The 12986-nt window shown below is 59.8% G+C and overlaps 2 protein-coding genes across 2 annotated transcripts in view; both read right to left on the bottom strand.

Moving 5' to 3' along the window:
* The window catches only part of LOC112125834, a 12078-nt gene extending 11091 nt beyond the window's left edge, over positions 1-987 (bottom strand). The window contains exon 1 of the mRNA XM_029912867.1: positions 827-987. Coding sequence (XP_029768727.1) covers positions 827-899 — 73 coding nt within the window. The 5' untranslated portion in view covers positions 900-987. The remainder of the gene's footprint in view (positions 1-826) is intronic.
* A 9941-nt stretch (positions 988-10928) lies between these two features.
* On the bottom strand, positions 10929-12053 carry LOC112124041 (zinc finger protein 239-like). Its single transcript, XM_026657759.2, has one exon. It carries the CDS (start codon positions 11910-11912, stop codon positions 10956-10958), a length of 957 nt encoding a protein of 318 aa, XP_026513544.1. The 5' UTR covers positions 11913-12053; the 3' UTR covers positions 10929-10955.
* Between the last annotated feature and the right edge of the window lie 933 nt (positions 12054-12986).

The raw sequence follows: 12986 nt of genomic DNA, 5'->3' as shown, positions 1-12986 counted from the left end.
GGGGGCCCAATCTCAGTTGAGCAGGGTCCGTGCAGTGCCTGGCATGACCAGGCCCCTCATCCTGACTTCTGGTCCCCATAAACATTCATTAACAGCAGCAATTAGTGTCTGGCAGCCTCACCCACCTCGCGCTGGGCGCTCGCCAGATGGGGGCGAGAGACCACGGGGGGGGGCTAGGCAGGGTGTCGGGGGAGCAGCAGCCGTCACCGCAAAATCCAGTATCCAACAGGGAGGGGCAAAGGGGGGGGATGGGAGGGGAAACTGAGGCATAGCCAGAGGTCGTGACATGCCTAATGTCGTGGGGAAGGAAGTGGGGCAGGGCTGCCCCTGAACTGGAGGTTCCCACAAACACAGACAGCGGGGAAAGGGTTAAACATTGGTGGTTTGACTCTGACCCCCCCCCCCCCTTCGGGTCAGGAGCTGAGCCCAGCTGGGACGAGCGCCCTGCCCCCTGTCCCCCCCCCCCCCGGTAACAACTGGCAGGGATCCCCACTCCCTGCAGCCATACCCCTCCCCGGGACACCCGGCTATAGGGGTCGGGGGGTGCCAGTGTCCAGCTACCCGGGGCTCGATTCTGGCCTCGCACTAGTTTTACACCCGCCCCGGTCTCAGCGGCTCGCTCCTGATTCACAGCCAGGCGGCCGAGAGCAGAATGGGGCCCTGGGGGGGTCTGGATTTGAGCCCCAAAGCCCCTCACCCCAATACAAGCATTTCCTGCCCCCTGGCTCATCCCCCTCGACGCCCCTCAGCACAGGACACCACTGCCCCTAATGGGACAGGATCCTGCCCCTCCCCCTGAGCTGTGGGGTAGCACCCCAATACTCACAGGAACAGCCCCCGGGGACGGCAAAGACCCCCAGCAGGAGGAGAGGGAGGGGGAGGGGGACAGGCACGGCCATGCTGAGCCCAGTCACTCTCCCCCCTATATCGGCCAGGACGCTCTCCACTGGGCTCCCCAACAGAGCGACTCTCCGGGCGCACCCTGCCCCTGGCCTCACTCTGGGGACTTTGCCCCAGGAAGCGCTGGGCCAGCCGAGAAAGCCCCACAAGGGATCGGCTGCCCCATCCCCTGGGACCGAGCAGAGCCCGTCTGCCAGCTGGAGACGGAAAGTGAAAGTGTCACAGAGGGTGGCACCTCCCCCATAGGGTAAACACCTGGCTGGGCAGGGTGGTGTAATGGTTAGAACAGGGGAGGGGCTGGAAGCCAGGACTCCTGGGTTCTCTCCCTGGCTCTGGGAGGGGAGTGGGGGCTGGTGGGTTAGAGCAGAGGGGGCTGGGAGCCAGGACTCCTGGGTTCTCTCCCCAGCTCTGGGAGGGGAGTGGGGGCTGGTGGGTCAGAGCAGGGGGGGCTGGGAGCCAGGACTCCTGGGTTCTCTCCCAGCTCTGGGAGGGGAGTGGGGGCTGGCGGTTAGAGTCCGGAGAGGACACCTCTCACCCATTCAGGGTCATTTCCTATATTTGTGCAGCCTTCAACTCCACTCACACTGGGCCCAGGACCCTGTGACCCCCCCCACACACACACTGTCGGAGGGCCCAGTAATGCACACAGGCCTCAGTCAGGGGCAGGGCCCCGTCGCGCCGGGCGCTGCACAAACTCTGACCCAGATGTTGCCAGTCGGTGTTGGGCCGGTTCGAGTTTGAACTTTTCGAATCTTAACCTCTGTGGACACAAAATAATTGTCTGTCGCCCCCCCCCAGCCCCCCCACACCCCCATTTCCCAGCACGGTGAACACTGAAATCAACACCCATTTGACAATGCTGACAAATAAAAATGACACACGATAAACCTGCGATTCTGCCAAGCCCACGTGTGACTGGGGAACCCCTGCCCCCCCCGACCCAGCCCAGCCTGGGCCCCGATCCCAGCGGCCCCAGGACCCCACCCCCGGGGGGGACCCCAGATACTCACGCGAGTCCCGTCCCTTGCCGGCGAGGGCCCCCAGGGGCAGGAGGAGGAACAAACACAGGCTGGTCTCCCGCCCCCCCATCCCCAGCGGGGTCCTTCGCTCCGCCACCCCCCCCCCCGCAGCTCACTGATCCCCGACGCGCAGCGCCGGGCACTCAGCCTCTGCCGGGATTGGGCGAGAGGGGACGGTCCCGCCAATAGCGACAGACAGAGCCAGCCGCGTCACCGGTCTCCGGGCAGAACCCGCCCGGGCAGCTTGACGGGGCGGCTGGTAACAGAGCAGCCTTAGCCGCGTCCCGGGAGTCCCGCAGGCCGAGCCCCCGAGGGGACGGGGCTGGGAGCGCTGGGAGGGGAGTGGGGGCTGGGGGGTTAGAGCAGGGGGGGCTGGGAGCCAGGACTCCTGGGTTCTCTCCCCGGCTCTGGGAGGGGAGTGGGGGCTGGTGGGTTAGAGCAGGGGGGGCTGGGAGCCAGGACTCCTGGGTTCTCTCCCCAGCTCTGGGAGAGGAGGGGGCTAGTGGTCAGAGCAGGACTCCCTGGCCCCATGTTCTGCCCTGTTCCTGACCCACTGAAGAAACGGGCCCTGGTCACGTTCCGTCCCGGGGCGTCTCTACACCAGGAATACCGCCCTGGGGGCTGCGAATTCATCCGTGTGTGAGGCTGCAGCTGCTCTGTAACGCACCCGAGAGCAGGGGGTATAAACCCCCTAGGTTACCCCGGGACGGACACCCTGGGCTCTAGGATAAGCCGGGGGTGAGGGCGGGGAACTGGCCCCCAGTGTCTGGGTCTGGCCCGGCAGCAGCTGCCCCGGGGGCTCTGGCTCAGCCAGTCGCACAGCACTGGGGGCTGGATGCTGCTCCCCTGGGCGGCAGGGCCCAGCCGGTCCATGATCCCCCATCCCAGGCCCCCTGCCTGAGCGTCTTTCTCCACAGCGACAGTCACCCCAGTGCCCAGCCCCAGAGGGGCGCCCGGCTCCGGGAGCAGGGGGTGAGGGTGAGGGGGATCCCAGAATCCTCTCCCTCGTTACGGGTCAGTCCCCGTCGCCCATGGGCCAGGCTCACCCCCTCCCTCCAAACGCCCCCTCGTACCCCAGCCAGCAACCACCCCCCGGCCTCACCCCACACAACGACACAGTCCCAGAGGATCACAGGGGTGGGAGGAAGGGCAGGCTGCAGGCAGAGTGGGGGGGGTGAGGGTCCCCTGTGTTCCTGGCCCCCTCACCTCTCCACTGCAGCTGCCCCCACCCCCCGTCCTCCAGGTGTTTCCTGGGCCCCTCGCAGCCCCCCCCCGGGCCCACCCTCCCCCCATTGGCAGGGGGGGGGGGGTTCGCTCTCCTCACCCCCAGCCCAGCAGGGGGATCGGGGCTGTAGCCTCCCCATAGTGTCTGTTCTGTGGGACCCTCCTGGTGCTTCCGGGCCTGTGCTGGAGGGTGAGACGGTCTGGAACCCACACCCAGCTGGGCACCAGCCTGTACTGACCCCCCCCATCCAACCCCCCCAGACCTTGGGGGAAAGGCGTGTCTGGGCCCAGCCGTACCCGGCCGGCTCCCGTCCCTGCCCCAGGGTGAACCAGATCTGAGCTCTGGGGTTACAAACCCCAGCCTGGTGTTGGATCTTTCCTGGGGTCGCTCTGACCCCATTCACACTAACCCCCCGGCATCCTCCCACGTTGGAGCCGACGGAGCTCGCTTACCCAGCAGGAATCCGCAGGCCTGTGTCCTGGAATATTGGGGGGCCCTTAGCCTACAGGTCAACCCAGCACCCCCATTTCAGGCAGCCTGCACCAGTGACGGGGTCCCCCCTTGTCCCAGACCTTGCGGCCCGGTGGAGAGATGCTGGGGTCTCCACGCTGGACTCAATCCGTCTCTCCGGGTGAGCGACTCCCCCGATGGTCCCATTCAGCAGCGCACTTTGCCCGTTCATCACCCCCAATCTCCCATCCCGCCCCACAGTGCCCGATCCACCGTCGGTGCCGTGGGACAAAGCTCCCCAGACCCTCATGGAGGGGAGACCCCCAAGAGCAGCTCCCTGAGCTCTGCACTGTCTGGTTTCGTGTTCACTGGGACGGTGAGAATCCATCCTCCCCCAGCCCCAAAGCGACCTGAGAACAGACTAAGCTGTATGACGGGGAACTCCCCCTCCCCAGCAGGGACTGGCTGAGGGGAGACCTCGCTCCAGCAGGGACAGAGACACCCCCAGTCCGGGCACCATGTGTGGAGGGCAGCCCAGCGAATTTCAGGGGGCAGAGCTGCTGGGGGCTGGGCAATCCAGCTAGGGAAGGGGATTTAAAATTAAGTAGCCTGTACACAGCTCTGAGAGACGCTCACTGCACCAGGGAGCTGGGCTCATCCTGTCCCTACTCCGTGCCTCAGTTTCCCCTCTGTCGGAGAAGGATGACAATACCCGCCTCTGTAAAGAGCTTGGAGATCTGTGGGTGACAAGCTCTGTGGAGGGCTGCGAACCGCCCACGGGCTGCAGGACTGGGCCCTGGATTTGAGGCGTTTAAATAACAAGTAGCCATGGCGATGAAACAAGCCTTTATTTCCAGGGTACAAACATCTCGTCTGTAACTAGCAGACGGGCTCTGGAGATCACGTCACTGTTTGCAGAAACCTCCATCCTGTGCATTACAATAGTGCCTGCCAGCCTGTCACGGCCCAGGGCCCCGGTGCCAGGCGCTGGACAGACAGGCCCTGTCCCAAGCAGCTCGCAATCTACACAGACAGGACAGTAACTGCGGCAGGGGACACTGAGGCACAGAGATGGCAAATGCCTTGTCCACGTTCACCCAGTGGCAGGGCTGGGAAGAGAACCGGAGTCTCCTGAGGTTAGGACCTGATCCTGTTCCCCACCCACCTTTGGGCTAAGTTCCGGTGCCAGAAACACACAGCTACGAAGCCATTTCAGTGGCTTGCCCGGACCTGGGTTCCACCCATCCTGGGCTCATCCCTGACTCCTGGCGGCCGGCAGAAGCAATTCAGCCATGGAGTTAACCCCGGGTGAAGGATCTGTAGTGGGGGGGTGGCAAACGGGAGAACTCCAGGGCGCATTAAGGATGAAGCTCAAGGGGTTACAAGGAGTAACTCAGTCAGGGGTCCGGTTCTGGGCATTTGCAGCCCAAACCCAGAACCACCAGGAGGTCGCACTAGGTTATCAAGAGTCACTGAGAGCAGGCCATAAAACTCCAGGGAAAGGCTATTGTTTCAACGCAGTGCACAACTGGCCTGTGGAACTCACTGCCACAGGATGCAGCTGACATTAAAAGCTTAGCAGGACTGGACACTCTTATGGCTAAGGAGAGCATCCAACGCCGAGTGGTTTTTTAAAAAACGGACTCCTAGAAACAGGTTATTCCACAATTGTCCACTAGGGGGCATCCTACACCTGGAGCAGCTGGCATTGGCCACTAGCAGAGACGGGATACCGGGGTAGATGGGCCTGTGGCAGGGCCATGCCCCCTTGTGGCACAGCGCAGCCCTGCTGGCACCTTGCCCTCAGTCCCGTGCCAGTTCCCCCGATAACGCGTTCACTGCCGAGTACTCAGTGTAACGTTCCCCTTCCTGGGGCGCCGTGTGCTGAGTCTATGAAGTAGCCTCTATTGGTCCTTCTGGCCTAGACCCTTCCCTCTTGGGGTTCCCAACTCCCCCTAGCTCCAGGTCCCCAGACCCCTCTGAGTCAGGGAGCCCCGTCTGTGCCCCTGCAACCCCTGGCCTCTCTGGGGAGCCTTTTCCACGGGCCATCTCCTTCCCTGCTCCCATAGCACCATCCCCGGGTAAGGGATCCCCCAGCCCTCCTCCGTGGGGCCGTCCCCTGATTCCCACAGGTACCCCGGACCACCAGTGTCTGGGTTCCAGCCCCCCTCCCTCCCCCGAACCGCTCCTCTTGCCCGGCCCAGAGTCAGCTAACAGCTGGGTTTTCTCCTTGTCGGGCCAAGAGGATTAAATCTCACCCCTGAATAGGCCGTCTTGATATTCCTTTCATTAGCAGCCCTACAGCAACGGTCTAATGGAACAGCTGGCGTGAAACCAGGCCCAGACCAGGCTAAAGGGCAGAATCACCTTTCCATGAACACGCACTGTCATACGCCTTTCCCCTCCTCCTTCCTGAGCCAGAGCCCCCTCTGGAGCCAGGGATTGAGTCACTTCTGTCTGAAGAAGGCATAGAGCAGTGAGACGAGATGGCAAACGGACACCCCCACGCTCCAGTATTCGAGAGAGAGTCAGTTACTCACCCACCCCTCCCTTGTGCTTGGACAGCTCCTGCGCAGAAGCCACGATCCTGGGCTAAAACATCCACCGAATCGGGCATAAGATGTAATTCGATCACGGGCTCCAGTCAGGTTTTTGTTTAAACCAAATATGTTCATCGCTCTCCGAAAAGTTGCATGGAAGTTTACAAACGAAGGCCATCGTGTAAGTCTTGTGTCACGTTAAACACAGTCCTAGTAGCTACGACTCGGCCGTGCAAGGGACCATTCGCTGTCCAGGGGGGATGAGGTCACAGCTATTACACTTGATTCCCTTCCTGCTGGGGAAATCTCTCATCTCTACACTGAACCAGACCCTGGTGCCGTTCTTGTAATGTAAACACTTTGAGATGTACGCCAAGAAGTGAATTAATGTCCAAGTTCACACCAACGTTCCCAGGTTTAAATTAGAATTTAATTCTCAAGGTAACAACTCTCAATTCTTTTTTGGTAACAAAATCCTACAATTTGCCTGAATACATATAGCTAAATTTGTTATAATTTGTGTTTGTAATTAGTTTTTTTTATTAGCTTAGAAATAGTGTTTGGTATTAGTATGAGAGTTAATGTGGAAATGTATCTTTACATTCTACTGATCTAGAAATGATCTATAAAGGAATTGTTATTTTAATTATAAATATGATATTAAACATGAGTTAGAAATATAATTTTTGCTTTTTTTTACTAATGTTTTTAAGTTATTGAGGATAATGCCTGGGATAGCCAGATTATTTTAGTTACTGGGAATTAGGAGATTGTTTTGATAATAAACCTACAAGTTGTTTAAAATTAGAATCAAATTGGGGAAAACTTCTTATTCTTAAGAGAAAGATGGAATGACCTCTCCTCAAATTAAAGTTAAGAACAAGCAGAAAAAAGAACAAACCTTGAAACTCTGCAATTAAGCAAAACTCCCAGAACATAATTACCACGTTACACCAGAAGCTTTCGTTCTGTGCTGAAATGGCGCAGGAAGTAACAACAGAAAGTTGAGCCAAACGACTTTTAAACGACTCGGTCAGTGTATATTTGAATTAACAGCGCTGACGAAGCCGCTAAGGAATTCCCAGGGAGGCTGGACGCCCTGGAAAGGTGGATATTTCTGGATCCAGCACGCCAGCTGAGTGGGTAAGAAACATGCAGTGACACTCTGACCTGCCAAGTGGACAAATTTACAATTTGCAACTGAATCTGCACCTATCCCAAAATCCAGGCCTGCCCAATGGCCGATGATTGACGCAATAAATTGATCGGTTTTTGGAACCGAGCCAGCCTCTCAGTACAACTGAACAGAAAAATAAGTGTATACAAAACGTTGCAAAATCCCAGTTCGTTGGATCTCTCCGCTAAGAGACCCAACTCTCTTCCCCTGAGAGCAGCCTTCATCTAAAGCCCCTGAGGTCTGGAACGCCCGGGCGTCTCGCTCCCGACTCGGGAAGAGCCCTCCTACGCACGTAAGCAAAGGTCAGGAACTTTGCTTTCCCGAGAGGGCGTCTCTATTAACTAAAAGTCCTTTATGGACGAGAATCTGGGTTTTGGAACCTTAGAGGTCTGAAGTCCCAAATACACAGAACCTGAGGAAAGAAAGTGCTTGTCTGACAAGCCAAACCTAACTATGTAAAAATACAATAATCAATCCCCACCCCCAGCATCACACCCGGAGACTCTGGATACCAAAGGAAGGTGAGAGAACCCCCCTGTAAAGCACAAATCTTGTCTTTTGAGAACCATGTCCTCCCTCGTAGTTCAGATTCGTGTTCTGGATCTTTCCACTGAAATTCTTAAACTTAACAGCGTCCACAGATCCCAGTAAAATATCCTGGTTCCAAAGAAATGCCGAGTAAAACCACACTAAAAAGTGTGTGGGGGGGGTGTCGGGGGGAAGAGCACTGAAATAGCCTTCAGATTTGAAATCTCCTAAGACTCTGGACGGAGTGCCAGGGGTAAATGGAACGCCCTGTAACAAAGTTCCGGTGCCTAAATCCCCGTGGTCGTCTCTCACCCGGAGAGCACTGTAATTGCATGGAAATAACATTTGCATGTTTGGTAGGAGAAGGCTGATCCAACGGGGACCAACTTACTGAAGCTACTTTGCTGTTGCTTCAAGAACTAACCGTAAGCTCCCAATTGTCCTGCTGGGTATTTTCCGCAATCGGGGGCTGCCCTGCGTGTTGGGAGAGCTCTAACGATTCCTTGTTTAATGGTTCAGCTCTGCGTTGTCTTATTTAAACTCAGCTCCTAACGTGAAGTGCTACTGAGAACCAGCAACTTCGTTACGTGACTTGTTCTGCTCTGCCTGGTTTCTCCCCCCCGCAGCCATCCGGTCTCTGCACGTGTGAGTGAGAATTGCCAGAGAGACAGTCTCAGATCTCTCCCTGGTAACGTGACACTAAAGCTACCCTCCAACTGCCAAACCTCACTTCTGTCCCAGTCGTGGGACATAAACTTGAGAAAACTTTCACGCCGACTTGAATTGTGGTGTGTGTTTGAACTACAGAGTCATCGAATGTGTTAATATCTTATACACTCCGCACTAGCCTCAGTCCTGTTTCCGTGCACTCTAACTGAAATTGGTGCTGGTTTCCCTGTGATTTCAAATACTAAGAGGACGGTTTCTTCTTTTCCTGCATGTCACGCTTTATATCTAGACAAAGTCCGACTGGGAGTGAGGTGCACATTGTTACCAGTGAGGGTAACGAACCATTGGAACAATTTACCAACGGCTGGGGTAGATTCTCCACCCGACAATGTTTAAATCACAACTGGCTGGTTTTCTCCGAGATCTGCCCCATTCATGATCATAGGGCAGGTCTCTGGCCTGTGCTGTCCAGGGGGTCGGACAGATGATCACAGTGGTCCCGTTTGGCTTTGGACTCCGTCAATCTCAATGTACGTGTGCTTTGCCTGTGACCCTCTGCAGCTAAAGGCCTTGCTCATACGCCCGTGACCCGGAGGACAGACGCTCGTTCACTCCTCACGCAGCCTTCCCCAGCGGCTCGCCTTGCCGGGCATTTCAGGCCACAGCCCCACGCACCACTGGTCTGAGCTGTGTTACTATCTTCCGCCATTTCCAAACTTCCGCCTGTGAACGCCTCCGAACCGGAGCTGACCCCTCTGCCGGTCCTGGGCCTCTCCCCAGCCTTTGCAATCCAGCACTGCTAGCCCCACCTTAGGCACTGCTAGCCCCACGCCAGGCACTGCTAGCCCCCCCCCGGCCACTGCTAGCCCCACACGCTGCAGCCACTGGGCCCTGCTGCATTAACCCCTCATCCACCAGCAGCACAGGCAGCGTCAGCCTTTCCAATCCCGGCAGAGGCTTTGATCCCCCCGGAGTCTCCAGCTCTGCTTGTGGGGGTGACAGACTGTCTCTGCCGTCCCTGCCCAGGCGGGAGGGACCTGCTGGGGCGCTGGGCCCCTCTTCTTCCCCTCCCATCAGTGACAGGCTTGGCCCGGCTACAGGTCCAGTTGGGGGGGGATACCTCAGCCCTGCTCAGGGTCCCAGCAATCGGGGGACATCCCCTCCCACCCCTGGGAGTGCCTGTTTCATCCCTCTGCCATCAGCACAACTCATCGGCTGCCTCCCATCCCTCCCCAGTGCAGAGTGTTCACAGCCTCGGCTGAGAAACAAACCCCCCAACCCTGTACCACCGTCCTCCCACGCTCCCTGCCTGCCCCTACCTCCCCCCACTGCAGGGATCAGGGACACACACCCCCAGCTCAGCCTCTGAGTCCCGGTCTGTGACTCTCACCCTCAGCCGACAGAAACCCTGCAGCTTCCCGACACAGCGACTCCTGGTCTTTTCTACATGGTTTATTGATCACTTGCAGGGTCCATCCAGCACTGAACTCTCTGGGCAGGGGGAAGAGGAGAAATGAGGCAGAGGGATGCGCAGGAGAAGCCTGGCTGGACTCCTGGCCCGGCCGGGCGGCCTCAGCCATCCCGGGACGACGTCATCGGCCTTTTATCAGTCGAGCTAGAATGGAACGCCTCATCGTAAATACAGCTCGTTAAATACAGCCGGGAAGGGGGCGACGGCGCTGGCCAACTCCCCCAGGCAGCAGGGAGCTTCCCACAGGGGTTCCAGGGTACCACTGGCAGGGTGCACAGCGCCACGCTCCTTGGGGAGACCCGGGGAAACGAGAGCGAGCGGGGCTGGCTCTCCGTCCTGCCGGCCAAGCCCCGGCACAGCCCGTCAGACGCGAGCCACCCCAGCACTCAGCTCCCTGGGCAGCACCGAGGGGAGAGGGCAGTGCCCCACGGGACACGGCTCCAGCTGGGCAGGACGCAGCCCACGTGTTTTCCACGGCTGGGGAATCAGAGGGGGGTGGCAGGTTCCTTCTCCCCCTGCCACATCAGGTGGGTCAGGAACTCGACAGCAAGGAGGAGCCAATCGGGGCTGCCTGGGCTTGGCAGACCCAGAGGAGGGGTCTGATCAGCTGCTAGCAAGGATGGGGCGGCTGGATACTTGGGAGAGGCATGAGGGAATAGGGGAGCACGCCCCTCACTCTGGCTGGGTGGGGCGGCGAGGGGGTCTCCTCTCCCACGTGGCGTCTCTGGTGGGCGGGTACCAGGGGAATCAGCCGGCCCTAGCAGGGCGGCCACGGGGTCTCCTCTCCCACGTGGTGTCTGGTGGGCGGGTTCCAGGGGAACCAGGCGGCCCTAGCAGGGCGGGGAGGGCGTCTCCTGCCCCGTGTGGCGTCTGGTGGGCTGGTACCGGGGGGACCAGCCAGCCCTAGCAGGGCAGCGAGGGCGTCTCCTGCCCCGTGTGGCGTCTGGTGGGTGGGTACCAGGGGGACCAGCTGGCCCTAGCAGGGCGGCGAGGGCGTCTCCTGCCCCGCGTGGCGTCTCTGGTGGGCGGACAGGCCGGCGCCGCGCGGGACGCTCTCCCCGCACTCGGGGCAGGGGCGGGCTCGGCGCCCCGCGTGAGTCCTCTGGTGGCGGCTGAGGTTGGAGCTCTGGCTGAAGGTTTTCTGGCAGCGGGGGCAGTGGAAGGGGCGCTCGCCCGTGTGCAGGATCAGGTGGGTGACCAGGTTGGAGCTCTGGATGAAGCTCTTGCCGCAGTCGGGGCAGCGGTAGGGGCGCTCGGCCGCGTGCGTGCGCCGGTGCCGGTTGAGGGTGGAGCTCTGGGCAAAGGCCCGGCCGCAGTCGGCGCAGGCGTAGGGCCGCTCGGCCGTGTGCACCCGCCGGTGCGTCACCAGGGTGGACTTGACGCCGAAGCTCTTCCCGCAGTCGGGGCACTTGTAGGGGCGCTCGCCCGTGTGGATGCGCTGGTGCCGGTGCAGGTGGGAGCTGTGGCTGAAGCGCTTGCCGCAGTCGGGGCAGCGGTAGGGGCGCTCCCCGGTGTGGGTGCGCTGGTGCATGACGAGGTGGGAGCTGCGGCGGAAGCGCTTGCCGCAGTCGGGGCAGCGGTAGGGGGTCTCGGCCGTGTGGGTGCGCTGGTGCCGGATCAGGTTGGAGCTCTGGGCGAAGCGCTTGCCGCACTCGGCGCAGGCGTAGGGCTCCTCGCCCGTGTGGACGCGCCGGTGCGTGGTCAGGTCCGAGCTCTGGCTGAAGCCCTTCCCGCACTCAGGGCACTTGTAGGGCCGCTCCCCCGTGTGCACCGTCTGGTGCCGGATGAGGTGCGCGCTCTGGCCGAAGCCCTTCCCGCACTCGGGACACGTGAAGAGTCTGTCTCCCGGGGAGGCTCTGGGCTGGGCCACGGTCCCGTGGGGGCCTGTAAAATCCGCCCCATACAGTGCGGACTCACCCGCTCTCTCCGCCATGGCATTGTCTTCCTGACGCTCGCAGGCCGCTCCCCGCTGAGGGCTCTGGGAACGTCCCGGGAACGTCCCATACAGTTCTGCTGGCTCCGGACTGTCCTGTTCGGGATTCTCCTCGGTCTCGCTCACCAGCCCCTCGCCTGCTGGGAGAGAATCCAGACACGGGTCAGTCTCGGCTCAGAAAGGGGGGCGGCAAACCAAAGAACATTCCCCTGTGGCTGGGAATCTGCCCCTCAGGGACAGACCCGAGCCGGGAGCCCCTGCAGGGTTCAGCACTCATTTAAAATCAATGCACTGACGTTCCCAGCCCGTCTGGTGGGGGAGATGATTCACAGCTGCTGTGCTGCCTTCCTGAGTCTGCAGACAGGTAGCGCCTGTGCTGGGCTGCTGCCCAGAGTTTCCCCTGCAGCAGCAGCAAAGGGAAATTGGCAAGAATCTGGTCAGTTTCAGGACTGCTGTGAGACTGATCCAGATCAGGTCAATTTCACTCTGTCCCTGCTGGGAGGCTCTGAACTTGGAGCTATTCACCAGGGGGACAGACAGACAGACACGCTGGGATCTAGCGATGACGGATGGACGGGGTAGGAGCTAGAGACGTGGCTAGACAGAGACGTCTCCCTTCCTGCAGCACGTGGCCATCACATTTCCAGGCAGCGACCTGGCAGCAGGAGCTCCCTACGGCCCAACCGGCTTAAATTGTCACAGATTTTAAGAAAGAAAATAATGCCTGGCTACAAAGCAGGTCATGGTCATTATCCCCATCTGTACAATGGGGAAACTGAGGCACCGGGCGGGAAAGTGACGGGTTCAAGGTCACCCAGCAGGCCAGTGCCCAACCCAGCTCTCCTGACTCCCAGGGCAGTGCTGTATCCACTAGGCCACGCTGCCTCCTGGTGCTTCTGAAGTGAACTTAATGACGGCACAAAGCGAGCAGCTGAGGCCGGAGAACTCTCGTCCCAGGCGAGGTACAGAAATGAAACCTCCTGCCCCCTGCGTCGGCGCAGCCAAGTGGCTACTTAGCCTGACGGACACACGAACAAACCCCAGGCGTCAGGGCACCCGAGCCATAGGGCAGGG

This window comes from Terrapene carolina, unplaced genomic scaffold, assembly GCF_002925995.2.
Source record: "Terrapene carolina triunguis isolate 2854851 unplaced genomic scaffold, T_m_triunguis-2.0 Scaffold308, whole genome shotgun sequence".
NCBI classification, from domain to species: Eukaryota; Metazoa; Chordata; order Testudines; family Emydidae; genus Terrapene; species Terrapene triunguis.
This window is presented reverse-complemented; position numbering and strand designations above follow the sequence as displayed.